Source organism: Physella acuta, unplaced genomic scaffold (genome assembly GCF_028476545.2).
Source record: "Physella acuta isolate Inbredline_101_S28 unplaced genomic scaffold, ASM2847654v3 ptg000114l, whole genome shotgun sequence".
Taxonomy (NCBI): domain Eukaryota; kingdom Metazoa; phylum Mollusca; class Gastropoda; family Physidae; genus Physella; species Physella acuta.
This window is the reverse complement of record NW_026731634.1, coordinates 197,682-224,452: the sequence shown is the minus strand read 5'-3', so window position 1 is coordinate 224,452 and position 26,771 is coordinate 197,682. Positions and strand designations below refer to the sequence as shown.

The window sequence follows — 26,771 nt, the reverse complement described above, 5'->3', positions numbered from 1 at the left end:
TCACAACTGATCACATATCAGACAATGGAAACATTAGATCAACAAAATACACCAAAAAAAATTCTAACTTGGCTCACTGTACTATTTCAGCCTTGATTTGGACAACACCACATACATCAAAGCATCCATAGTTCAATACAAATAATACTGTCAAATGGTTTTTGAATGACTAGCTCATAAATCTTTTTTACGAAATTTAATCTGTTAAAGAAAGTATGGTTGAATATTTCTAATATATATATATATATATATATATATATATATATATATATATATATATATATATATATATATATATATATATATATATATATATATATATATATATATATTTTATATATATATATATATATATATATATATATATATATATATAAAATATATATATATTATATATATATATATATATATATATTTATATATATATATATATATATATATATATATATATATATATCCTTATATGCATATATATCCCTATTTGTATTTTTTCCTTTTTATACATATATCCCTATATATATATATATCCCTATATTAATATATTATATATATCCCTATATATATATATATATATATATATATATATATATATATATATATATATATATATATATATGTATATATCAGTGTCAGTGGAGGTAAAATGTAGTCTGTATTGTCACATTTCCTAGGGTTACCTAAAGACAATCTGCTATAAAGATTTTATTACCTGTCTTTACCCTCATAGAAATCACCAGACTAAAACAACAACCCACAAATAAAATCAACTGTTGTAAAAAAATGTTCTCCCACTCAATCACTCAAGCTTGGGTTCCTTGTGTGATTGATTTACATTAATTTTTATCCCTCATTCTTGAGCCGTTTCAGCTGTTTCCAGTACTCAGCAACTTCCACACCCTCCCAGTTGGCGTTGTTTAATGGAGCCATAAACCTAGACCAGACAAGACCAGATTAGTGGGTCAGGTACATCATCAAGGGATTAGTGGGTAGGCTACAACATCAAGGGATTAGTGGGTTATGTACACCATCAAGGGATTAGTGGGTAAGGTACACAAACAGGGGATTAGTGGGTAGGCTACACTATCAAGGGATAAGACCTTTACTCATAATGTTAAAAGAAATACAAAATATAAATGTGATAAAAAGTAAAATTATTTCCAAATTAAATACAAAAAGGATTTTGTTAGTTCCATATTAAGTATGAAATAATTGTAATACCATCTCTGTAACATCTAAAGAATCAAATAGTAATGTGTTTTTCTTCTTTTTTTGTTCCCTTCTATATGTCCTTTCAGACAGTGTACATTTTTGTAGATAGAAAGAATTTTATTCCTTGTAAAAATATCAATAGTAATATTGTTTTAAAAAATGTGTATTCCTGCACATTGTTCCTACATTGTAAGTGTAAGTATGCATTTTTTTCTTTACTTTTCCATATAAAATAGCGTTTAAGTTACAGGGGACCTAACTTAAATTATGTCTGAACAGGCTGAAATAAAATAAGGGAGATAATTCTTCAGAAAGTATAACAAGAAAAAAAAAAGAGTTAAATTACTTTTCTATAACATCATTCAACACTTGTTGTTCCTTGTCAGTCAGTGGGGTGGACACAGTGACCAGGTTCTTCTGGAGCTCAGTCAAGCTGAAATGTGAACATGCATTACATTAGTCTTATCATTGTTTTTGTTTCTAAGCTCAATATCCATAGACCATTCACTCAGTCAAGCTGAAATGTAAACATTCATTACATTAGTCTTAACATTGTTTTTGTTTCTAAGACTCAGTCTAAACTCAATATCCATGGATCATCTATCCAAAAACAACAAGGTAAACCTGCAGCCTACAATAACTGAAGCAGTTTATTTTTAGTTTTAAATAAAAAATCAATATTTGACTAATTGATTCAATACACGGAAAGCGACACACTGCAATACACAATATATTTAAGATTAGAAAATACAAAAGAAGTTATTTTAAAAAAATATGGAAAACTAGTGTTGGTTATTATTTTTAAAATGTACAAATTTTTTTTGTCTGGAACATAATAAAAAAAATGTCCAGTAACCATTAAGAATTTTTTTAAAAATGCAAGCATAGAACTAGGGGAGAGAATCATGAAATTATCTTTACCTGGCAGTGCTGAGTAGAGTTGTAGGGATTCCCTCTTGTTCTAATGTAAATTTTATAGCCAGTTTGGTTATATCAACACCCTGGTCCTATGAGAATATGTATAATTTATCTGTTAGTGCTACTTGATGTCATATAGATTAAATAATCGAATTCATTAACGTCAAAATTACATGTCTAATCCTGCTTTATCTCTAAATGATGGGATGCCACATGTTATAAAACAAGTTACTTTGTTATATTTAATGTTTGTTTTTTTAACTTGAGTTAGGAAAACTTTTTTGAATTAGACCGTCTTTGAATTATGTTAAAAATTTTAAACCCAAACATTTAATGATACAATTTTAACCCTACATGTTGAGTGTCACAATTAAACTCAAACTATCCCAAGTGTCAGAATTTAACTTTAAACTATGGCAAGTGTCACAATTAAATCAACTGTGGCAAGTGTGACAATTTAACCCAACTGTGGCAAGTGTGACAATTTAACCACTTTCTGTAAAAATGTACCTGGCAGTAAGTAGCAGCCCTGGCACAGGCTAGTTTAATATTCTCTGGGGCAGGGTGCCAGGCTGGGGGTCCTCTCTCAGACAGCAGACCCATGCTGGTGGGGGAGGCGTTCACCACACCCACTCCTTTACTCTGTGAGGGAATTGTGTTTCAAAGTTTAATGCTGACTTAATACTGTACAAATTGTAACATGTCCAACAAAATATTGTACAAAGAAACTATTTAATAGTGTCCAACGAATTATTGTACAGCATATTATTCTCAAGTGTCCAAAAAAATAATTATTAAATGTCCAACAAAATATGGTACAAACTATTTAATTGTCCAAAAAAATATGGTCCATATAAATAATTGTTAGGTGTCCATCAAAATATGGTACAAACTATTCCATAGTTTCCAACAAAATAAGGTACAACTAAATTATAGTATGATTTTAGACATAAACACTTAGAATTTGTCCTAAAGTACCTTGAAATAGGGGAGCCAACTTTTGAGTGAGTTGTCGTTCATGGTTGATCGGCAGTAGGTCAAGACAAGATCAATCTTTATCGTGGATCTCTCTAAAACACTTCTGTGTACAGTAATACATTATATTTGTCATTGTCAGTGAAACAACAGATGTTATAGTTCACCTTACAGATGACATTTTATTCAATTAACTAGAGTCACGATCATTAATTATCGGATGTCACAGTGAGACATATGAATGCTAAAAGATACACTTACAGATGTGTGAGAGAGACAAAAATTGTGTGAGGTCAAACAAATTTAAAAAAAAATATATTAAAAGCTTTATGATAAAAGCTTTTAAATGCAGTGAAAGTAAGAAAATAAAACAAACTTGCTTTCTTTGTTAAAAGTTTTCGTCGTTAAAATATGTGAGAGATTTCATGAGTGAACAAAGCTTTTAATAATTTAAAAGTGCATTTAAAATCTTGATATTATAAGGGATTTTATTCGTTTTATTTCCCACTTTTTAGTTATTCCATCAAAATGACGTTGACACTTATTAGGCTGTGACAACAAAAATGTGCATCAAAACCTGACAAGTAGCTGGTGATCTCTAAAAGACAGTTATCTGCCCCTACTTTGTTCGTGGTTGGAGCTATATTGAGAAATCAGCCAACCATGACAAAACATTTACCACTGTATACAGACTGATCAGGTAATCGCTGGAGATTTGTTACCAAATTTAGAGATTCTTAAATTAAAATTTTAAGACTAATTGTCTTCTAATAAGATTTTTTTTTTAAAATTGATATTTATGCATCGTCATTGAAGAAGGTACATAGACAGTTTGAACGAAATTGCAAAATTAGCAGGTGAACTCTACTTCACATGACCCAATGACTGTCAGATTGGAAAGATACTTTACAAGATAATTCTGTACATGAGTTTATCATGTTATGCCAGAAAGGTAGAGCATCGACAGAGGTTAATTGGTAATTCTAAAACTTCCAAGTTCAGACCCCCGAGGACAGCAACCTATCTAGGAGAAAGTGGTCAAGTATGTAAACCAAAAAGTCTCGAGCTCAAACCCTCGCTCAAACCCTCGGGCAGATGAGGCTCAATAGCTGGTGACAGCAACTCTTCTAGGAGAGACAACTCCAAAATCAAACAACTGCTACCCTGTAGTTTGTTCTAGGTTGGACAAAGGCTATGGAAGTTAATCCAGAAACAAAAAGCAGGCTGAAATTGAAGTCAACCACATATGGCACATAACAAGTTGACAAGCTTAATTGTGTTGAAGAAAACCCCCTCCAAAAATAAGACTAATAATGAAAGAAGAGTTAGACCAGCCATAAACAGTAAGAAACCTACTGAAAATTGTTGAGTGGGTATCCTGTTATTCCTATAAACTTTTCCTTTCCCATAGAGTTAGACCAGCCATAAACAGTAAGAAACCTACTTAAAAATGTCGAGTGGGTATCCTGTTATTCCTATAAACTTTTTCTTTCCCATAGAGTTAGACCAGCCATAAATAGTAAGAAACCTACTTAAAATTGTTGAGTGGGTATCCTGTTATTCCAATAAACTTGACCTTTCCCATAGAGTTAGACCAGCCATAAATAGTAAGAAACCTACTTAAAATTGTTGAGTGGGTATCCTGTTATTCCAATAAACTTGACCTTTCCCATAGAGTTAGACCAGCCATAAATAGTAAGAAACCTACTTAAAAATGTCGAGTGGGTATCCTGTTATTCCTATAAACTTTTTCTTTCCCATAGAGTTAGCCCAGCCATAAATAGTAAGAAACCTACTTAAAATTGTTGAGTGGGTATCCTGTTATTCCAATAAACTTGACCTTTCCCATAGAGTTAGACCAGCCATAAATAGTAAGAAACCTACTTAAAGTTGTTGAGTGGGTATCCTGTTATTCCTATGAACTTGGCCTTTGCCATAGAGTTAGACCAGCCATAAATAGTAAGAAACCTACTTAAAATTGTTGAGTGGGTATCCTGTTATTCCTATAAACTTGGCCTTTCCCATAGAGTTAGACCATCCATAAACAGTAGGAAACCTACTTAAAATTGTTGAGTGGGTATCCTGTTATTCCTATGAACTTGGCCTTTCCCATAGAGTTAGACCAGCCATAAATAGTAAGAAACCTACTTAAAATTGTTGAGTGGGTATCCTGTTATTCCTATAAACTTGTCCTTTCCCATAGAGTTAGACCATCCATAAACAGTAGGAAACCTACTTAAAATTGTTGAGTGGGTATCCTGTTATTCCTATAAACTTGGCCTTTCCCATAGAGTTAGACCATCCATAAACAGTAGGAAACCTACTTAAAATTGTTGAGTGGGTATCCTGTTATTCCTATAAACTTGGCCTTTCCCATAGAGTTAGACCAGCCATAAACCTACTTAAAATTGTTGAGTGGGTATCCTGTTATCCCTATAAACTTGACCTTTCCCATGTCCTTGACCTTCTGCAGTGCTGGCAGCGTTTCGTTGATTATTATATCAAGTGAGGGGGCGAACTCCATGTCGTGGACCTGAGGGTGGTTAGGTCAAAGGTCATTAGTGGGTTTAAGTTGGAAAAACAACTGCGGGCATTCTTGTGGACATGTGGTAAGGGAACGATGTTGAAATAGGTAACGAAACAAAGGTTTATAGTTCAGATCTAGGAGAATAAAATTTTACATTAATCAACATACACTGTATGAGACAATGTGCCCTAGCGGTAGAGAGCTAGACTGCTAACCTGAAAGTCTTGAGTTCGAATCCAGGTTCAAGTCAGTAGACCGTCCCTGAGTCCACCTAGCTCTGATGGGTACCTAACTCACGTTAGGGAAAGTAAAGACGGCTGGGTATAGTGCTGACCACACTATCCCTTCATATGCCGAGGTCAAAGAAACATATGAACCCTACTTCACTTGCCCTATAGAGCGTCAGGTTTTGAAGGTGAACTTTACTTACTTACTTATTACATACATGGTGCAGGGACATATTTGTACCGTAAACTACAAATTGAGAACAGAAATCAGGAAAATAACCAAAGTGTTACAGTAGACCACACATCTACACCAGGCATCATAGAAAAAGTTTGTCCAGTTATAACCCGAGCTAGGTCACCTGTATGACGTCAACATAGTCCAGCCCCAACCTCTGGAGACTCTCGTCCACACTGGCCAGAGTTCTCTCGGCCGAGAAGTCGAACATCCGCTCCACGTCCTGCTCGTAGCGGCCGACCTTAGTGGACACGTAGTAGCTGGAGCGGGGCAGGGAGGGCAGCACCTGGGGGTCAGAGTAGAGGGTGGGGACAGCTGAGGGTGGGGACAGATGAGGGTGGGGGTAGATGAGGGTAATGATTAGGAGTGGGGACATGAGGGTGGCGATTGAGGGGAGGGGTGGGGGTAGGACAGATAAGGGAGTTGCCTCAGGGTGGGGACAGCAGAGGGTGGGGACTGGGGGTGGGGACAGATGAGGAAGGCGACAGGTGAGGGTGGGGACAACTGAGGGTGTTGCCTCAGGGTAGGGACATGAAACTTTCATGTTTTAAAATGTGGTATTGCAATAGAATAAAGAAAATATATCTGGCTATATAAAAAGTAGAGTGGGCGCAATAGTACTCCCCTCCCTACATCACTTAACATTATAGCACGTCAGAAAATAAAAATAAATTAACCCCCAACCCCCACTCTCTTGTACAGTCATGTTAAATGTCACAATATGTTTTTCTTGTTTTAATCCTTTACTCCATTACGTAAGTCTAAAATTCTCACTTCAGTCGAACGCGTGTAGCGTCATGTATTACATATCTTATATAAAACACCTATTACATGTCTTACACACTATAGACGAAGGTAAAGGCACTATAAGCCCCACACCAACAACAAAAACCACCAAACTGTTGAGAGGTTGTAAACAAAACTATTTCCCATGGTGATCAACATCAGCCTCGTTTTAGAGAAAATATCCCATACAAAAACTACAAAATTAACAATAAAAAAAGTTTGCTGCTAGTAAAAATCAAGTCTAAAATTTACAAAAAGAATTGACGGTATAAAACAACAACCTCAAACCAGAAGATAACACAAACAACCACAGAAAATTGATGAACGCAAGAAATAAGTTGTGAACGTCACAGTCTACAACAGACAAGCGATGGGGTTGTGTTGACCGTCATTTGAAAACGTCACAATCTAGACTTGACCTGTCCTAGAACTGTTCCAGAGCCCTAGAATCTGGACACAGTAGCAACTCGGACAATGACCCCCAAGGGACGCCCAACTTTTAAGTAATTAAATAAACTTTACTTATGAACGTTTTCTTTTTTTTTTTTATTTCATTGAACGAACGGAAACCCAGTTAACGATTCCCCTGGAATGTTCTTGATGGCTGGGAATAGTTGGCAAGTCGGCCACAGACTCGGATGACGTGTTGTGTTGCGTTTCTCTGAATTACAGTGTTTGTTTTTTTATATTTTAAGCGGAAAATATATGTGTCAATTTTCGTTTTGTGCAGAGTTTCTTCCAGGCATCTCTTCGAACGAAATGAAATTTATATAGAAAATATATACTTTTAACAGTGTACGCCGGAGAAAAAAGTCTGGAAGAAACACTGGAGTTTTGTGTGTTGAGGCGTTATCAAACTGACCAAATTTCAGCAACAGCCCGATATGTCAAAAGTCGATGTCAAACTTTTTGGGCACATCCACCGTCTATTGAAAAATGTAAAGTGAAGGAACAAGACCCTAGCGGACTAGAAGTAACAGTACTAGGGGAGTTCACTCTGCCAATAAAAGCCTCTAGTGATTCTGACTTCCGCCTTTAAACGTGGATGTTGGAACTTGTGAAACAATTATCCTGAGCTTAGGCATCTTCAATTCTCACCCACGGAAGTTCAAAATTGATTCATGAAACTTTTAAATAATGGATATTCGTGAGCTCAACAACTCTTGTTTTTTAGTCGCAATTTTTTTAAAGGAAGGAGCCAAGTACAGTTTTTAACAAGCAAATTCTCAAAAATTCCGACTTCAGCGATCGAACGATTTGGTGAGCAAACTACTCGGTGAACGAACGATTCAAAGTACGAACTATTCGACAAATAACTATTCGACAAACAAATTACTCGGTGAGCAAACTACTCGGTGAACGAACGACTCGATGAACGAATGATTCGATGACCGAACCCCGCCCAGACAATAAATTCGCTAACCGAGACATCGCGGTGTAACTCAGCCATGAAGACGTTACCTTCCCTAGAACAGTCTCAGACTTGCCCTGTCCATACCACGGTGCCGTGTCGACGTAGTTGATCCCCGACTTCACGGCCGTCCTGACGACATGGACAGATTCCTCCAGGTCCGTCTCTCCAAACACGCTGCCCACTGCGCTGCCACCTGGTATGGGGAGGGGGTGGAGGGTATGGATAGAAGGGGGTGGTTTAATTTAATATTAGAATATTCTGTATCAATATAGCATACCTACTGTGTGTATGCGTGCGTGGTTGTGTGATTATGACGTTGGTTGTATATGTGTCTATGTGCCAATGTAAATCTATGTATTTTGAGGTGGCGAAAATTTGTGACACAACTGGGATTCGAACCTGGATCTTTTGAATCCAGGTGGCAAAGACCTGACCCCCGTCTATGTAGTAAGGAGGGGGGTGATAAAACAAAGAGTGTGAGGACCGATGTCCTCTGACAATACCTGTGAGATGTGCCTGATAATTTAGAGGCGTAGCGACTCCTCCCGGCGTCCGGGGACATATGTACCCCCCCCCCCCCCACTCACCCCGTCGCTACGCCTCTGAGATAATTAGCTGTACTACTTACTGCAAAACGTTTGTTGGACTTAATAAAGCCTAGAGGACTAGCACCAAGTTTTTTTTTAAATTTGTTAATGAATGAAAACGTCATTTACATATGTTTGTAATTAATTCGGGATACGCTGCCCCAATCAGAATCTTCCCACCTCCACTATCATAAACCTTCTTACCCACCCCTGTCAACATGTCTACAACCCCCCCTCCCCTCTCGCCCCACCACGATAATATCTACTCCCACTTTCTTTCCAAAGTTTCAAGGTCAGGTAACTTGAACCTAATCAACGTCATGAACAGACTGGCGTCTTTTATTTTAAAGACATGATTACTCTAATATGAATCCAACTCAACATCGTGGACTAATGATCGCCGACTGGATCAATACTAAGGGCCGGAAGGTTACCAATACTCTACTGAAAGATTGCACTTACATCTACGTGTGTTCTACATACATTTTCTTTTAATATGCCTCTGATCGTAAGGTACATATAAATGATCATGTTGCTCTTGGTATCTTGATTTCGGATCTAGGACATCCCCCCCCCCCCTACCTCACCGTCCCTGGAGTCATTACTCCATGTCAATGATTGTCAATACCCTTTCCCGCCATCATGAAGAACCCCGACCCCAAACCACAACTTTAAACCTACATCTAACCCTAACCCTATCCTACTGGGCGGGGGGGGGGGGGGGGCATTGACAGGTTGGTAATTGACGGGGTGGGGGTGGGGGAGGGGGTTAATGTCCTGCTCCTCTTGCTTTCAATATATAGCAACACGTCATCACACGTAGCTATGAGTCACATCCACATGTTTTGTAGACCAGTTTACACATACAAATTGGTGTTCCATACATATTGAGTAAAAATATTACATTACAATGGGTCTTACATTGATAGCAGTGTTCCATACATTAAGTAGGGGTGTTACATTAACACTACGATTTTTAAATGTAAAAAAAAAATACCACTACTCATTATTCTTGGTTTGACTCAATGCAAACGTTTAGCGACCAAATCGGCCAAATATTTGGGTGGAACACCTACTCCATCCCAGCATGCCCCCCCCCACCCCCTTCCTAACACACCCACTCCCCCACCCCCTTCCTAACACACACACTCCCCCACCCCCTTCCTAACACACCCACTCCCCCACCCCCTTCCTAACACACCCACTCCCCCACCCCCTTCCTAACACACCCACTCCCCCCACCCCCTTCCTAACACACCCACTCCCCCCACCCCCTTCCTAACACACCCACTCCCCCCACCCCCTTCCTAACACACCCACTCCCCCCCCACATTCTTCACTAAAATACGCTGACATTTCCCCATCCCATCTGACGACCCACTCCTAGATAAATGGGAACACCAGCCACAAAAACAGGCCATAACGTCCACTCGACATTACCTCAGGGCTCAGGTCACGCGGTCCACTAATAGACCTTATCAAAAATTGACCAAGGACACCCACAATAACCCAAATTAAGCCCATAAACCCAAACAACGAAGAAAAAACCCACTAGGAAGTAACGGACGAAGATGATTAAATTTCACAGTTCTGTGAGTATTTATAGCATCCATCCATCCCTTTATTTTTGTGTTTTCGATCGAATTCAGTGCGCTGGTTTAGTACAATCAACGCAGCAGTTTAAAAAGATCTTCCTCCGTCATTTAAAGTAACTCGGTTATTTTGAAGTTCAAACTATTCCAGTTTTTAAATTTCCAATTTTAATTTTATCCACAAATTCTTACGTCGGAATTCCCGTAAAACTAAAAAAAAAAAAAAAACTTAATAAATGGTCCTTGAAATATTGACATTCAAATTGTATTTAAAATTGTATTAAGATAAAATAGCAATTTAAAAATTTACTAATTGCGCCTTCCAAAACGCGGTTGTCTTTTGATGCTCACCAATCTTTTCTCTAAGCATCATTAAATATATTTAAAACGAAGACGTTATTTGAACCGTATTTTTAATTGTTTCTATTTCGGAATTTACACAAACACGTTTATTGATAATTACTACACCAGTATTTAGACAGTAGGCTATTCAGTCTCCTTGATAGACAAATATTCAGACAAACAAGTTTATTTATAGATCTAATTACTGGTCCAGTATTTAGACGTAGTAGGAAAATATAGATCTAATTAACAGACCAGTATTCAGACAGGTACATAATGATGTACTTACTATATATATATATATATATATATATATATATATATATATATATATATATGTATATACTTACTAAAGTGTGTACACATTTACTTACACTATACACACTCATACATCCACATTTAGTTGACGCTACATGTAATGACAAAGCAACATGTAATTAGGGTAACCTAAATATGTGCCTTGAGAGTTGAATAGCTCGTTAACTCGGATGTTAATTACTAGTGACGATCGTAACAATGGACAGCCGTGCAGGACAGCTTTACTCACCTAGGCTGAGCAGTGAAACGTGGAGACCTGTGTTGCCCAGGGGACGGTAGGGCATGACCTTGACCCTGTCGAGGTCATGAAAACCTTCGACGTACGTCTCCGGTAGTTGAGAGCTAAAAACAAAACAAAATAATGGAAAAATGTAGTGATTAAGTCTTTATCATATGTTAATTAAAATAAAAAGAGTAATTATTATACATCTGTTAAAGATCTCTGCCCCCCCCCCCCCCCCCGTGAATCTGTTTGATGAAAACCGCGCCAGTTCATGTCAGGTTTTCTACCAATCCTGACATGATTGACGTCACGTGACTAGCATGCTAATTGAGGTCAGTGACCTCTGCAATGGTTCAGGGTGTCCTGCAACTACTCACAGACAATCTCGGTCGCACGTGCAACAAGTTCAAGCTGAAAACCTCTCGCCCTTTGATTCTCTGTAGTGGGGTTTACAAACATACCAGATTATCCACATAAAGCCATTTGATTCTCTGTTGTGTGGTTTACAAACATAGCAGATTGTCCACATAAAGCCATTTGATTCTCTGTTGTGTGGTTTACAAACATAGCAGATTGTCCACATAAAGCCATTTGATTCTCTGTTGTGTGGTTTACAAACATAGCAGATTGTCCACATAAAGCCATTTGATTCTCTGTTGTGTGGTTTACAAACATAGCAGATTGTCCACATAAAGCCATTTGATTCTCTGTTGTGTGGTTTACAAACATAGCAGATTGTCCACATAAAGCCATTTGATTCTCTGTTGTGTGGTTTACAAACATAGCAGATTGTCCACATAAAGCCATTTGATTCTCTGTTGTGTGGTTTACAAACATAGCAGATTGTCCACATAAAGCCATTTGATTCTCTGTAGTGTAGTTTACAAACATACCAGATTCTCCACATAAAGCCATTTGATTCTATGTGGGGTGGTTTACAAACATAGCAGATTTTCCACATAAAGTCATTTGATTCTCTGTAGTGTGGTTTACAAATATAGCAGATTTTCTATATAAAGTAAAGAATCGTATTTAGACCTAGCGATCCATTTGGCAGATGAAGTTCATATTTCTTGACCTCGACATACGAAGGGAAGGTGTGGTCAGCAATTTGTCCAGCAGCCTTTACTTTCCCTAACATGATTCTGGTTGCGCATTTTTCTGTTTGCGCTTTTTTCTGTGTGCGCTTTATTCTGTTTGCGCTTTCTTTCCGTTGCGCATCTTTCTGGTCACCCTAATTTATATGGGTTTCAGTATTCTATTCAACAATTTAAGCCGAGATTCATATGAATTTTAGTACTGTAGTAAAAAAACTCACCGAATCGATATGTATCTCAGTATTTTGTTTATCAAACTAACCTTAGATATACATTCATCTCAGTACTTTTATAACAATCACATCTCAGGTTTTGAGTTTAATAATCGCGTATTCTTTCGCCATTCCCAGCTTAGATACCAACCCAAAAGCCAGTAAATAATTACACACAAAAAGATCTTACCTAATCAAATGTTTACTTACTACAGCTAACCTCCCCCTGAATTTCCCAACATGTAACAATGAATTTTTGCAGACGTGCAAGAAGGCAGGGTTTAGCTTTGTTGCTTATGGTACTTTAATATTTTGATAGCAACAGTTTGCTATTTTTATCATATAGCTATGTGGGCGTCAGGAAAAGGGGGGGGGGGGTGGGTCGTGGTTCGGGGGGGGGGGGGGGGTACAAAATTAATTTTATTATATTAAACTCCAGTTTATAATCCGCCACGGGTGCAGATATGTGCAGCTTCACACTTGTACTGCTTCCGTTGTAAACTCACACGTGTCGCTAAACAATTAGGTTGACGTTAGTGGGAACTGTAGTCTCTTTAGTGGGAGCTATTGTCACGTTAGTGGGAGCTGTAGTCACGTTAGTGGGAGCTGCAGTCACTTTAGTGGGAGCTATTGTCACGTTAGTGGGAGCTGTAGTCACGTTAGTGGGAGCTGTAGTCACGTTAGTGGGAGCGGTAGTCACGTTAGTGGGAGCTGTAGTCACGTTAGTATGAGCTGTAGTCACTTTAGTGGGAGCTTTAGTCACTTTAGTGGGAGCGGTAGTCACGTTAGTGGGAGCTTTAGTCACTTTAGTGGGAGCGGTAGTCACGTTAGTGGGAGCTGTTGTCACGTTAGTGGGAGCTGTTGTCACGTTAGTGGGAGCGGTGGTCACGTTAGTGGGAGCTGTAGTCACGTTAGTGGGAGCTATTGTCACGTTAGTGGGAGCTCTAGTCACGTTAGTGGGAGCTGTAGTCACGTTAGTGGGAGCTGTTGTCACGTTATTAGGAGCTGTAAAAAATTAGGTTGACGTTAGTGGGAGCTGTAGTCTCTTTAGTGAGAGCTGTAGTCACGTTAGTGGGAGCTGTAGTCACGTTAGTGGGAGCTGTAGTCACGTTAGTGGGAGCTGTAGTCACGTTAGTGGGGAGCTATTGTCACGTTAGTGGAAGCTGTAGCCACGTTAGTGGGAGCTGTAGCCACGTTAGTTTGAATCAAGCCACAACCCAGATAGTTAACACAAAAAAACGTACAACAGATTTACAAACCACATGAGTTTATGCCTCATCTCTTTCAGCAAACCGTGATTAAATACCAGAACATTGTGCCCATCCTTCTAGAGGATGGAAGGATGGAGGCGGCAAGCAACGACATTAATTTGATCGTATTATTTTTGTGATATTTACCACCTTCCCCTAAAAGCAAACCAGGACGAATAGAAGGGGGGTGGTGTAATATTAGAATGTTCTTTATCAATATAGCATACCTACTGTGTGTATGCATGCGTTGCGGTATGATAATGAGTTATAATGGTTGTATGAGTGTTGCGTGCCAGTGTACATCTATGTGAGGTAGCGAAAATGTGTGACACAACTGGGATTCGAACCTGGATCTTTGTATCCAGGTGGCAAAGACCTGGCCCCTGTCTATGTGGTAGGGAGGGGGATGATAAAACAAAGAGTGTGAGGGCCGATGTCGTCTGACAATACTTTTGAGATGTGCCAGATAATACAGAGGCGTAGCGACCCCTCCCGGCGCCCGGGGACATATGTACCCCCACTCACCCCGTCGCTACGCCTCTGAGATAATTAGCTGTACTACTGACTACAAAACGTGTGTAGGACTTAATAAAGCCTAGCGGACTTATCTTAACAATTAGCAACTGATTTCTTTTAGATGCTGACGTCAACAAATAGAAATTGTGAAATTGTGGTTGAAAACAACCCCATGTATATTATTTTAGAGCACCGCGGGGTCGCGCGAGAGCGCGTATTTTTGCTAATTATAAAAGTCCCGAGTTCGGACCCCAGGCAGTTAAAGCTCGTTAATTAATTGGGGACAACAACCCATCTAGGAAAAAAAAACAACTCTGAAAATGAAAATTATTGGACACAGTAAAACAAAAAAAATTTATAAAATAGAAATAAAATTAAATCGCCAAATAATATTTGTTGAGGAAAATACAGTAATAACTATTCACCTTTTTATTTTCCTTTACTTTTGGATTTCTTCCGTGTTAGTAAAAAAAAAAAAGTCATCACACCGAAAATAAATATAGATGTACTTGTCTCTATCTACCCACTTTTCCCTTACACACACACACACCATCACCCCCACTCATTATCTCCACAAACATCTGCTCCGCACGCCCCAGTCTCACCTCCCCCCCCCCCACCCCCCTGACGCCGCTTTCCCTATCCATCCATATGACGTCACGAAGATCACGAGACTTACGATCAACGACCTTGACATTGCCAGCTTCCCACGTGCCCAGCCCGAGCTAAATCCCTCCCCACACGACAATTTTCTTGCATCTCCTCAGCCACCTAGCTCAACAAGAACAAAACAAATATATGCCGCCAGCCGCAGGGTTTCAATTACTTCTGCCTTCTGTAATTGTCTACTGGGCTCAAAGACGCGCGAGTTGATTCTAATTCCGGCGATATCTGAGACCGATGGCTCCCTCCCCCCCCCCCTCTCCTATGTGCTAATGATGTTAAATGTTGATTTCCCCACCCGCCATTCCCCGCCAGAGATTCATCACCATCAGGGTGTTGGGTGGGTGGGTAAACCAGTCGACAACAAACAAGCATCGTACGAACCGGATACTGCACTGCTAAGCTTTCCAACAATGTGATTACAGAGATAGATTTAGAAAGATAACGGGACGAAAATAAATCCTTAAACGAAGTACAAAAGAAAGTCAAGTTTAATTTTAATCACTTTTGTGAAAACCCAGATATCAAATTTATTCAATGTTTTTTTTTGTGTTTTGTTTTGTTTTTGTCATCACGTGCAGCTCAGGTTGGTTTGTATGTAAGGTGTTGTGTGTTTGTGTGACGTGGTGTTGTGTTGCAGTGTTTACAAACTGACACCAAACATAATTTAACACATTCGATGTATTATTTGACAAAGCTAGCTCAAAATGTTGTCAATGATGAACTAACTTTACCAGCTCGAGAATAGAGAATAATAACTATATCTACATCTACATTTATATCTGCATCTATCTTTATCTATATCTACATCTATATATATACATATTATGTGTCTGTATCTATATTTAAATATGTATCTATATTTATATCTGTATCCTTCTATATCTATGTTTTTATTTGTATCTGTATCTATATAGAGATCTAAATATAAATACACACCCACACATTCAGATATATATATATATATATATATATATATATATAGGCATATATATATATATATAGGCATATATATATATATATATATATATATATATATATATATATATATATATATATATATGCCTATTTATACTAAAATCTTCAACCCCCAAACCTCTCCGACAAAAAAAAACAAAAAAAAAACAAGAGGTATCTTCCTCTAAAAGGCCCTATACATCAACACATAACCCATCCATGATTGTGTTTGTGTTATGGGGACACTTTAATTCTTTCACCCTAACTCCTCCCCCCCCCCTTCCCCACCCCATACAGCTTCTGGATAAGAGAGGATACTAAACTTCCAACATTGCTTCCAGCATTTCTACAACACCATAGCAACTTGGATAACCACCTACAGAGTTTGTTTGCTTTTACATTTTTATAGCGGAATAAAACAAAACAAAGCCATTGTTTTGTTTTGTTTTTAAATCATTTACGTATTGCAAACTACTAGCACGTCTTTTGTGATTTCACATCTCCACATAAAATTTTTCCCTACAAAAACCCACCCAACACTGCTGGCAATTCCACCAATCCCTCCTACTTAATTCCCCATATCCCCATCCCTCCCTACTTGTAATTCTGTATGCATAATAAAAGCTTTCTAAATCCCTCGTAGAATCAGCCAGACCTTCTAAATTATACAACTCCAATCGTGAACAAAAATAAAAGTGTTATTTAATAACATGAAATATTACATTATCTAGAAGATTTTTCTTTTCTTTTTTTACTTCTCGGTGTTAAAACAGAAATAAACATCCGTTGAATTTCTAGCCGCGCCAGGAATAAACTGCCCGAGGAATCTGACCTCACTGATCACGTGATGTCGCCCACGTGCGTCATCTCCATTGACGGCCTTGCTCGGCCGACCAGTCGCGTGATGACCGGGAAAAACAGAAATACATCGCCCGGATCACGTGACCGGTTTCTCATTAAATATGGATAATGTTTTGTATGGAGGCGGCTAATTTCAGGTGGACGTCATTTCCGGGTAGTTATTACAGGAGCAGCTGTACGCACAACTATATATATATATATATATATATATATATATATATATATATATATATATATACATATATATATATATATATACATATATATATATATATGTATATATACATATACATATATATATATATATATATATATATATATATATATATATATATATATATATATATATAGGGGGTGAGTGTGGGTGTAGTATGTTCTCTGCAAGTAGGAGTTATTTGGTTTGAAAGGTAGGTAATGAGACAAATTTCAGCCATTTTGAAATGGCCTATTGGCACTTGCCGCAACAGGAAGTCGATACATGACAAATTAGTGGCGGGAAATTTTATACTTTGGCTTTACACTTGAGAAATAAGGCATTCGACGGATGTGCTTTTTGACATTTGAAACATTATCTTCGCTTGCCCATTGTTAACAATGAATCAATATGCTATCATAATTTAAGTTATTGTTTTTTGAAGGTAAAAAAAAATTAAAAGCATTAATTCTCTTCAAGGTGAAAATAATATAAAATACCCAAACTTTTTTTCCAACTACATTAAATATTTTTAATTTTTAATAAAACTACATAAAGATGAAACAGTCGACACAATTTCGAAATCTTATTTTCCCCCACCCCCTCGCTTTTGATAGAATTCAAAGAAAACCTTGAAATTGTTGGGAGAAAAAAAAATTAAATTTGAAATATCTTCTCTGCAATATTTAAACACGTTTGCCCCATTTCGAATGCATATTTTTGCCTCAACAATTATCAATGTTTTTTTTTTTTTTACTAAGTTTTAAACTTTGAAAAAAGATTTAACATCGCTGTAAAGAAATGTTATTTTATATTCAAATAAAATGTCGAAATGCATCCCGCGCAACTTTGCTACCTTTAGGGTCAAGTTAATGGATTGTCTAATCGTCTTCTAGGGGTCAAGTTTATGGCTCGTCTAATCGTCTGCTAGGGGTCAAGTTTATGGCTCGTCTAATCGTCTGCTACCAGTAGGGGTCAAGTTTATGGGTCGTCTAATCGTCTGCTAGGGGTCATGTTTATGGCTAGTCTAATCGTCTGCTAGGGGTCAAGTTTATGGCTCGTCTAATCGTCTGCTAGGGGTCAAGTTGATGGCTCGTCTAATCGTCTGCTACCTGTAGGGGTCAAGTTTATGGCTCGTCTAATCGTCTGCTAGGGGTCAAGTTTATGGCTCGTCTAATCGTCTGCTAGGGGTCAAGTTTATGGCTCGTCTAATCGTCTGCTAGGGGTCAAGTTTATGGCTAGTCTAATCGTCTGCTACCTGTAGGGGTCAAGTTTATGGCTCGTCTAATCGTCTGCTAGGGGTCAAGTTTATGGCTCGTCTAATCGTCTGCTAGGGGTCAAGTTTATGGCTCGTCTAATCGTCTGCTACCTGTAGGGGTCAAGTTTATGGCTCGCCTGCATATAGCAGCCTACGTCACACAAGCACTTGCAATACCACAGTCAACGCTAGCAGTCTAAAAATAAAGCCCATCGGCAGACAATCCGATTCCTGATTATTACGACATAGCAGCGATTTCCCCAGACATTGTCACAATATCCCCTCCCAACATTACATTCTATTTCTCTATGCTCAACCAGACTGGGTACTGCTTTTAGCTGAACGGTCACGTGACCGTTGTTATCATTACACCATAGGCAGCGATTTCCCCAGACATTGTCACAATACCCCCACCCAACATTACATTCTATTTTTTTCTGTTAAACAAGACAAGGTACTGCTTTCAGCTGAGCGGTCACGTGACCGTTGTTGTCATTACACCATAGGCAACGATTTCCCCATACAGTCATAATACCCCCACCCAACATTACATTCTATTTCTCTATGTTAAACCAGACTGGGTACTGCTTTCAGCTGAGCGGTCACGTGACCGTTGTTGTCATTACACCATATGCAACAATTTCCCCATACTGTCATAATAACCCCACCCAACATTACATTCTATTTCTCCATGTTAAACCAGAATGGGTACTGCTTTCAGCTGAGCGGTCACGTGACCGTTGTTGTCATTACACCAAAACTATTTTTGACTCAGCCGACGGTTGGACGTGCGTGGACGACAACACTTGAGTTTCAACACGACAGATGAAACGGTAAATCTCCAAGGTTAAAGTCGACAAAGAAACAATCACACAAAACAAAACACGAACGTATTTAAACACAAAGCTTTTAAATCTGGATGCACTGTTTGTCTCATCCCCTCTCCCCCAAACTCCTACCCCCCACCACAATCTTTGATAATCTCAGCTTACGAGAAAATTTGTAATTAAAAAAAAATTGTGATGAACTTGGCCACACAGGCGGCTAAATCTGGCTCGTTCAATTGGCAGAGCGTTGTTGCAACATAGCAACACTCGGGTGTCGGTTTACTCGGTATGTGGGGCAAAAACAGGGGTCGGCTGACCAAGTCACGAGATGGAGATTTATAAAACGGGGGGTCGCCTGCTCTTAAACCCCCACCCCCCCCCCCACACCTCCTCCATCCCACATATTCAATCTTGATTGCTTTCTCGCTCTCCGCCTACTGTTCAGAAAACCAGGTCTTTCATTAAACGCCCGCACCTTGTTGCACCACTTTCATCAACGATAATGTACCTCTCTCGACGATTTCACACGGCGCCCCACCACCACCACCACCATAATCTACTCAACGCCCGCCCGGTACACGGTCCTACCTCAAACACCCACGCCCTCCTCACTTTAGCACCCCTCCTCCATCAAACACCCCACCCTCCTCACTTTAGCACCCCTCCTCCATCAAACACCCCACCCTCCTCACTTTAGCACCCCTTCTCCATCAAACACCCCACCCTCCTCACTTTAGCACCCCTCCTCCATCAAACACCCCACCCTCCTCACTTTAGCACCCCTCCTCCATCAAACACCCCACCCTCCTCACTTTAGCACCCCTCCTCCCTCAAACACCCCACCCTCCTCCCTCAAGCACCCCTCCTCCCTCAAACACCCCACCCTCCTCCCTCAAACACACCCACCCTCCTCACTTTAGCACTCTCCACACTTAAACACCCCTACTCTCCCTCCTCAAACATCTCCACCCTCCTCCCTTAAACACCCCTACCATACTTCCTCGAACAGTCCCACCCCCTAAAACACCCCGACCCTCCCTTATCTGTTCCCTATCCATCTAGCTCTCACCCACGCAGTAGACACCCCACCCTCTTCTCTTTAACACCCCACACTCCTCCCTCAAACAGCCTGACATTCCTCACTTAAACACCCAAACCCTTCCCCCTCAAACATCCCCACCCTGATCCCTCAAACACCACGACCCCCCCCTCGTGTATACCCGGACCCTCCTCTATCTATCACCTATCCCTCTAGTTCTCACCCACGCAGTGCCCCCCCCCCCCCCCCACCCGGCCTTCCTGCCCTCCCCCCTCCCTTTACCATTTTTAATATCCTCTCACAACAAACATTTTACATCGTCTTAATTTGATTTCTAAACCTGGAAAAAAAACCAAGAACAAATCAAAGTGAAACAAAGTGTTCTGAACATCAGCTCAAGGTGAATCTTCAAGTTACGTGTGGGTGGGCACTTATTCGGATATCGTTGTAGGGCATCGGGGATTGTTTCAGAAGAAAAGTACATTATGAGGTATAAAACTAAACTATATAAAGGTCTAGAACACTAACACCCCACCCCTCCCTGTTAAATATAATCACCCACTGGTTTTTACCTTCTGCCACTACCCCCCCCCCCAGATGAGTTATCCCCTTTGTCAATTAACAATTCGTGTTCCCACTACAAAACGTACCATCCTACCTACCACATTCCTATTAGTTTTAGGGTCAATTAGTAATCGACGGGGGTGTAATGTCCTACTGTAGGTTATTATTTACTTATTTTTGTTTTAGAGGGATTGGTTGGAGTAATTTTTCAGGGGATGATGTCGAGTGGCGTGGTGGTAGGGGGGGGGGGGGGCGGGGAGGTAATGACTGGTGTTAATTGGAAGGGCGGTAATGCCCTGCACACACTTTATATTCTTAAGTTGAATAACAAATCCTGATGCCTTAAAGCTATTTTATATACACTAATTTATACAACAAATTTTACTGTTATCAGCACTTAATACTATTAATTTCACTATCATATCATAAAACAAACACTAATGTTATCCATAGCTACTTTATTTGATACTTTATAAAGGAAACAATGATTTTTTTAGAAAGCTAATTAAACATCTAATTAAGTACCATGTTATGTTACAGTGCATTGTCATCGAAGCCTTCCCCGACGAGTACAATTTGAGAGAAATAGGTCCGGTAGAAGTGATCTTTTTTCGAGAAATCAGAAACAGCGTACAGTAAAACTTCCGGTCACAGAAAACCACCCAAAATTTGAAATAATGAAGAGAGTAAGAAATTACACCTACTTATATAAGTTCGTCCACCTAACTGAAACGGTACTCAAGTTATTGGTTTTTGAGAAACCGGAAGAAGATTAAGTACCACTTTTGGTAACTGGAAACCGCTCAAAAGTTGAAAGGAAACTACAAATTGTATATATTACTAATACATGAAATGTCGTCAACATCACTTAGACGTTGCTCAATTCATCGTGTACATACGCAGACAGACGGATAAGATAGCAAAACTAAGTTTTTTCCGGGTCCGGAAGGTTATAACTATAAGAGGTCAAAACTTGTCAAAATCTCGAATTAGATTTTTGCACGATTACAATGCATCTTTTATGTTCCGCATACGATAAAGTAGGGAGGTTTAAAACGGCAAAAACGGTTAAAAGCGCATTTAGCTGTTGTTGTTGTTGTTTTTTTGTTGTTTTTTTTTTTTTTTGCACGATTACAATACTTTCTCTATACTGTGTACACGTGAAAGTAAAAAAATCATTGAATTAAATCACTGTTACACAATGATACTAATTCTACCAACACTGTATTGACACGTCGCAGTTTTAAATTCTACCAGCACATCCGCGTGAGCCGCCACCTTACCTCATTGTACTGGCTAGTGCAGGTACACGGGTGATTATCCAGCAACACTGACAAAGTTGTCTGCCCGCAAGTGCACATCAACTACAGCATAGCTATAAGGCTCTAGGTGCACAGCAGCTATATTACCTACAGCTGCCTACAGTGACACATTAGCATGCGTGATAAACAGAGGCGGAGATCTACCCCATTCTGGAATAGGGTAGGGGAGAGAACTTCAATAATCAGCAGAACAAATAAGTTGCATAAGCCAGAAAATGACAAGATACCAGTCAGATAGTGGCTAGCAGATAATATATATATATATATATATATATATATATATATATATATATATATATATATATATATATATATATATATATATATGACCTAAACTGTAGAAAATCACAGCCACACCAACAGCGCTAGCTCGTCTCTAGCCGTAAAAAAAAAATGTCTCCGCCCCTGACAAGTTGATTGACATGCAAGCCGAGCAGATCTTATCTAGACCTGGATAACAAGAGACTGCATGCGTGTAAGGGGGAGGGGTGGGTTAGTGTAACACATGCAGACCGGCTCGTTAGGTCACCCGAGTGACCTATTTAATGTGACCTACATTGATACCCGGGTGACCTTGGTGTGACGTCGGGTTTAGGAGCCCACATTGTGTCACACACACACACACACACACATATAATTACACAGACACAGACACCACACATACTTGCATACACACAGAGACACACCACACACACACACACACCACACAAACACGCACATAATGCCAGATATTCCCACACATTACTCTAACATGTGGTTTTCAATGACATCGGTAAACAAGGCTGATAAAAAGTTTACCATAACTCAGTATTTAAACTGACCACAAATGTGCACCAAACCTGACCACAAATGTACAACAAACTGACAACAAATGTGCATAAAAAACTGACCACAAATGTGCAACGAACTGACCACAAATGTGCATAAAAACTGACCACAAATGTGCACCAAAACTGACCACAAATGTGCACCAAAACTGACCACAAATGTGCACCAAAACTGATCACAAATGTGCAACGAACTGACCACAAATGTGCATAAAAACTGACCACAAATGTGCACCAAAACTGACCACATACGGGCAACGAACTGACCACAAACGTGCACCAAACCTGACCACACATGTACAACAGAACTGGCCACAAATGTGCACCAAACTGACAACAAATGTGCACCAAATTTAACAAGAAATGTGCACCAACTGACCACAAGTGAGCATCAAGATTGACCACAGCTTGGCTTTAAGACATCATTAAAACAAAATTTGACCTTACAGTAAAGATCACAACCTATATGAACCACCTGACATTAACGACATATCAACTTCACCCAACCCACAAGTTCAGCCTGTACACAGCTGAGGGTTAGTATACACCTGAACTTTAACCTCGTCACGTGGTTTAGTTTGTATATAAACCAACGAGATAAACAATCTACAGAACAGATTAAAATGTTTGTAACAACACATTTTCATAGGTTAAGTGACATTTTTTTTTTAAGATAGTCCTATATTTGTATTTTTTTGTATTACTAATTACATCATTCTGGTGAAACAAGTGTATATTATTGTATGAAAAAATATTATTTCATATTTAAAGCTGTTTATTTTAAATAACAAATAAAATTTATTTACCTAATCCTAATCAAACTATAAAATATTGAAATAATAAAACGTTAGTGGCGCTTTAAAAACTGGAAAATTTTGAAAATTGTAACTTGGGCTCTTCCGTTTCAAAAGGTTGCCGAGCCGTGTCGTCGACTCAGCTTCTCTGTGGGAGGCAGTTGCAGACGTCAGTGGTTTTTTTTTTTTTTTTTTTTTTTTTTTTTTTTAATAGGTTAGTTACAGTGCAAAGAGGCAAAAAACCTGTTCTCTCATTTCATGTCACCCAGCAATTGTATACAAAGTGCTTTGAATACTTAAATTTAAGATTTGAACTAAAAAATCTATTGCGTTCCTCGATTATTAAATAGCTGGAATATATTGTTAGAGTAAAAAAAAATGCATAAATAAATATTTGCTGAGACGTGAGTAGATCAAATCGTTTTAAAAATAGATCTTGGTTTAGTATTTTTTTTCTAAATTAAATAAAATCCCTGGCTAGTCACCAAAAAGTACACCTTCCATTTTTGTTATCTCCCTTACCTTCACTCAGACCGAACCTTTTTTATTCCTGTGTATTCAAGTGGTTTAAGACAGTGTATCCAAATTAGGAGGTCAAATATTGAAATGAGTGGGGAGTTTTTAAAAATATTGCTGTTAATCAAAGTAGCTTCATTTAACTTCTATTGTGGCATTTTTGAAAATATTATTGTGACTTAAAATAGCGTCCATTAGCTTTTATCGTGGCGATATCTACCGGCCAGATTAATTCCTCCAGTGTACATCCATCAGCATTTAGAAATGTATAAACCATTCTCTATGTAAATCTATTTTGTTTGTACATCTACATGTACATAATATAGATAGGAATATGTGCATGTGTACGTATGTATGTGTATATTTAAATGTGCGTATGTGTGTATATACATGTGCTTATAGGTATATGTATTACACAAGACAAAATGCTTATTATATGAAACAGTGATAGATTGGACCTTATACTGCATATGTCTCGAAGGTTTAAGTTCTACAACTATCCTTGGGTAATTGTGACAATACGTTACAATTAAATGAAAGAAAATGTCAGGGTGAAATATAAATAATATTTTCACCTTGACTATCTTTTAAGTCATTTTGGGATTTCCCGAACTCTGATATATTATACTCTGGTGACGCCTGCCATTCAGATTTTTTCCCCAGGCATTTCTTCACCCCCCCCCCCCAAACAAAATGTAATTTTTATTGAAAATATATACTTTTACCAATGTTCGCCCCTTACCCTCCCGGAAAATATCAAGTGCCCCTCCCCAACCCCTGGAGAAAATAAGTCTCTGAAAGAAACACTACTGACATTAACATCTTATTGACATGGGACGCTAATCTCTAATTAGTCGATTTTGAAACAGACGATTTCAGCAATGCTGTCATTGTATTTTTTCAAAATACAGAAATCATGTAACTCAATCTCGCGAGCTATTTAGCCCGGACTTAATTAACTCACCACATTTAACTTTATACGTCATTGTTTTGTTTTCTAACCTCCCTCGCCACTGTCACTGTGTGAGTGACTGGCGCGCGCGAACAACGCTACATCCCGTCGATAGCCGGTTGGGTGAGTCTATTAACCGTTTGTTTACATCGATGCTGACGCCCCTACAGAGATGGTTGAGCCCACAGCTCACAACGTGGCGGCCGCATCTCGTATCGATTACGTTTTGAAAACTGAATCGATATTTTTGGTGTTATAGTTTAATTTAATAACAGTAAAATACAAAATACCAGTCCGATTTATTATCATTAATGTATTCTGCAGAGTAATTTTAAATCACTAGCTTTATAATTAAGCCACATCATATTGATTGAATCTACATTTTGTTTACGAGTTTCACGAACCTGTTCACATTTTACGATACATAAATCCATTGTCCTATGTTACGCCAAGATTCAAAATGGGATCAATTCATCAGCCATCTAATAACCTCAACCAATCCCGAAGTTTGAGGTAAATAATCAATATCAGCGATTTAGCAACGAACGTACGGCTAATCGAAAAGAACCATATTTTACATCTTATCAGTTATCAATAATCTACAAAACGGTATTTGTTATCTAAATGTAAATATCAAATGTAGCTTACCGTATGCCGTCTGCACTCATTTTCAACGAAGAAGGGGAAGCCACTCTAAACTAGTCGGGTTTTTTTCCCTCAGCAGTCTGGGTCACGACTGAATTCTATATTTAGCCATCGACATGACCCAGTTTTCATTCGAGGTTGTCTTGACCTCGCTGTTATAATAATAATCACGATATTTAACATAAACCATTAACCACTGAACACTTTCGGAGTTTGACCGAATTCGATAATAAAATCAGAGCAGAGAAATATTGTAAAAAACTACGAACACCCGACTCGCTACGACGGGCTATTGATTCGGTGTTTTAAAAATTTATATAACAAAGCAGGCGGTCAAAGTTCAAGGTCGGAATTTCCACCAGTCCGCTGAATAAAAGAAAGCTCATTTATTCTATACAAAATTTAGCAACAAATCTTAGCTAAGGCAGCATAATATTCTTCGTGAAACGTGTACAAAATCTGAATCTACGAACTGTACCTTCAACAGTGAGAAAATATAAAACTCACTGATTTTTTTACGAACTGTAAAAAAATAAAACCATGTATTGATGATGTGATGACCTCTAACCACCGGCACACATCAGTATTTATGATGTTATGACCTTTCTGAACATAGTATTTATGATGTTATGACCTTTCTAAACATAGTATTTATGATGTTATGACCTTTCTAAACATAGTATTTATGATGTTATGACCTTTCTGAACGTAGTATTTATGATGTTATGACCTTTCTGAACGTAGTATTTATGATGTAATAACCTTTCCTAACGTAGTATTTATGATGATGTATGTAATGACCTTTCTGAACGTAGTTTTTATGATGACGTAATGACCTTTCTGAACATAGTATTTATAATGTAACCACCTTTCTGAACGTAGTATTTATGATGTTATGACCTTTCTAAACATAGTATTTATGATG

General features: G+C 38.5%; 1 protein-coding gene across 2 annotated transcripts; it reads right to left on the bottom strand.

Annotated features, from left to right (window-relative positions):
• Positions 1 to 634: 634 nt before the first annotated feature.
• On the bottom strand, positions 635 to 25,930 carry LOC131934638 (uncharacterized). Of its 2 annotated transcripts, none has more exons than XM_059290707.1 (10): positions 25,850 to 25,930; positions 11,360 to 11,472; positions 8,339 to 8,484; positions 6,216 to 6,377; positions 5,505 to 5,635; positions 3,106 to 3,208; positions 2,638 to 2,769; positions 2,131 to 2,216; positions 1,556 to 1,642; positions 635 to 931 (listed from the first exon to the last, which is right to left on the bottom strand). In XM_059290707.1, the coding sequence occupies exons 1-10, from the start codon at positions 25,867 to 25,869 to the stop codon at positions 841 to 843; spliced, it is 1,071 nt and encodes a 356-aa protein (XP_059146690.1). In that variant the 5' UTR covers positions 25,870 to 25,930; the 3' UTR covers positions 635 to 840. The 2 variants fall into 2 exon arrangements, with proteins under 2 accessions (XP_059146690.1, XP_059146691.1); XM_059290708.1 differs by lacking the exon at positions 25,850 to 25,930 and adding an exon at positions 22,074 to 22,140.
• Between the last annotated feature and the right edge of the window lie 841 nt (positions 25,931 to 26,771).

Coding starts and splice junctions, on each gene's coding strand:
- LOC131934638 (XM_059290707.1), bottom strand. CDS start 25,869: ATGAGTGCAGACGGCATACG. Junction 6,378..8,338: donor CTGAGACTGTTCTAGGGAAG/GTAACGTCTTCA, acceptor TCTGACCCCCAG/GTGCTGCCCTCCCTGCCCCG. Junction 932..1,555: donor TTGAATGATGTTATAGAAAA/GTAATTTAACTC, acceptor TGTCTGGTCTAG/GTTTATGGCTCCATTAAACA.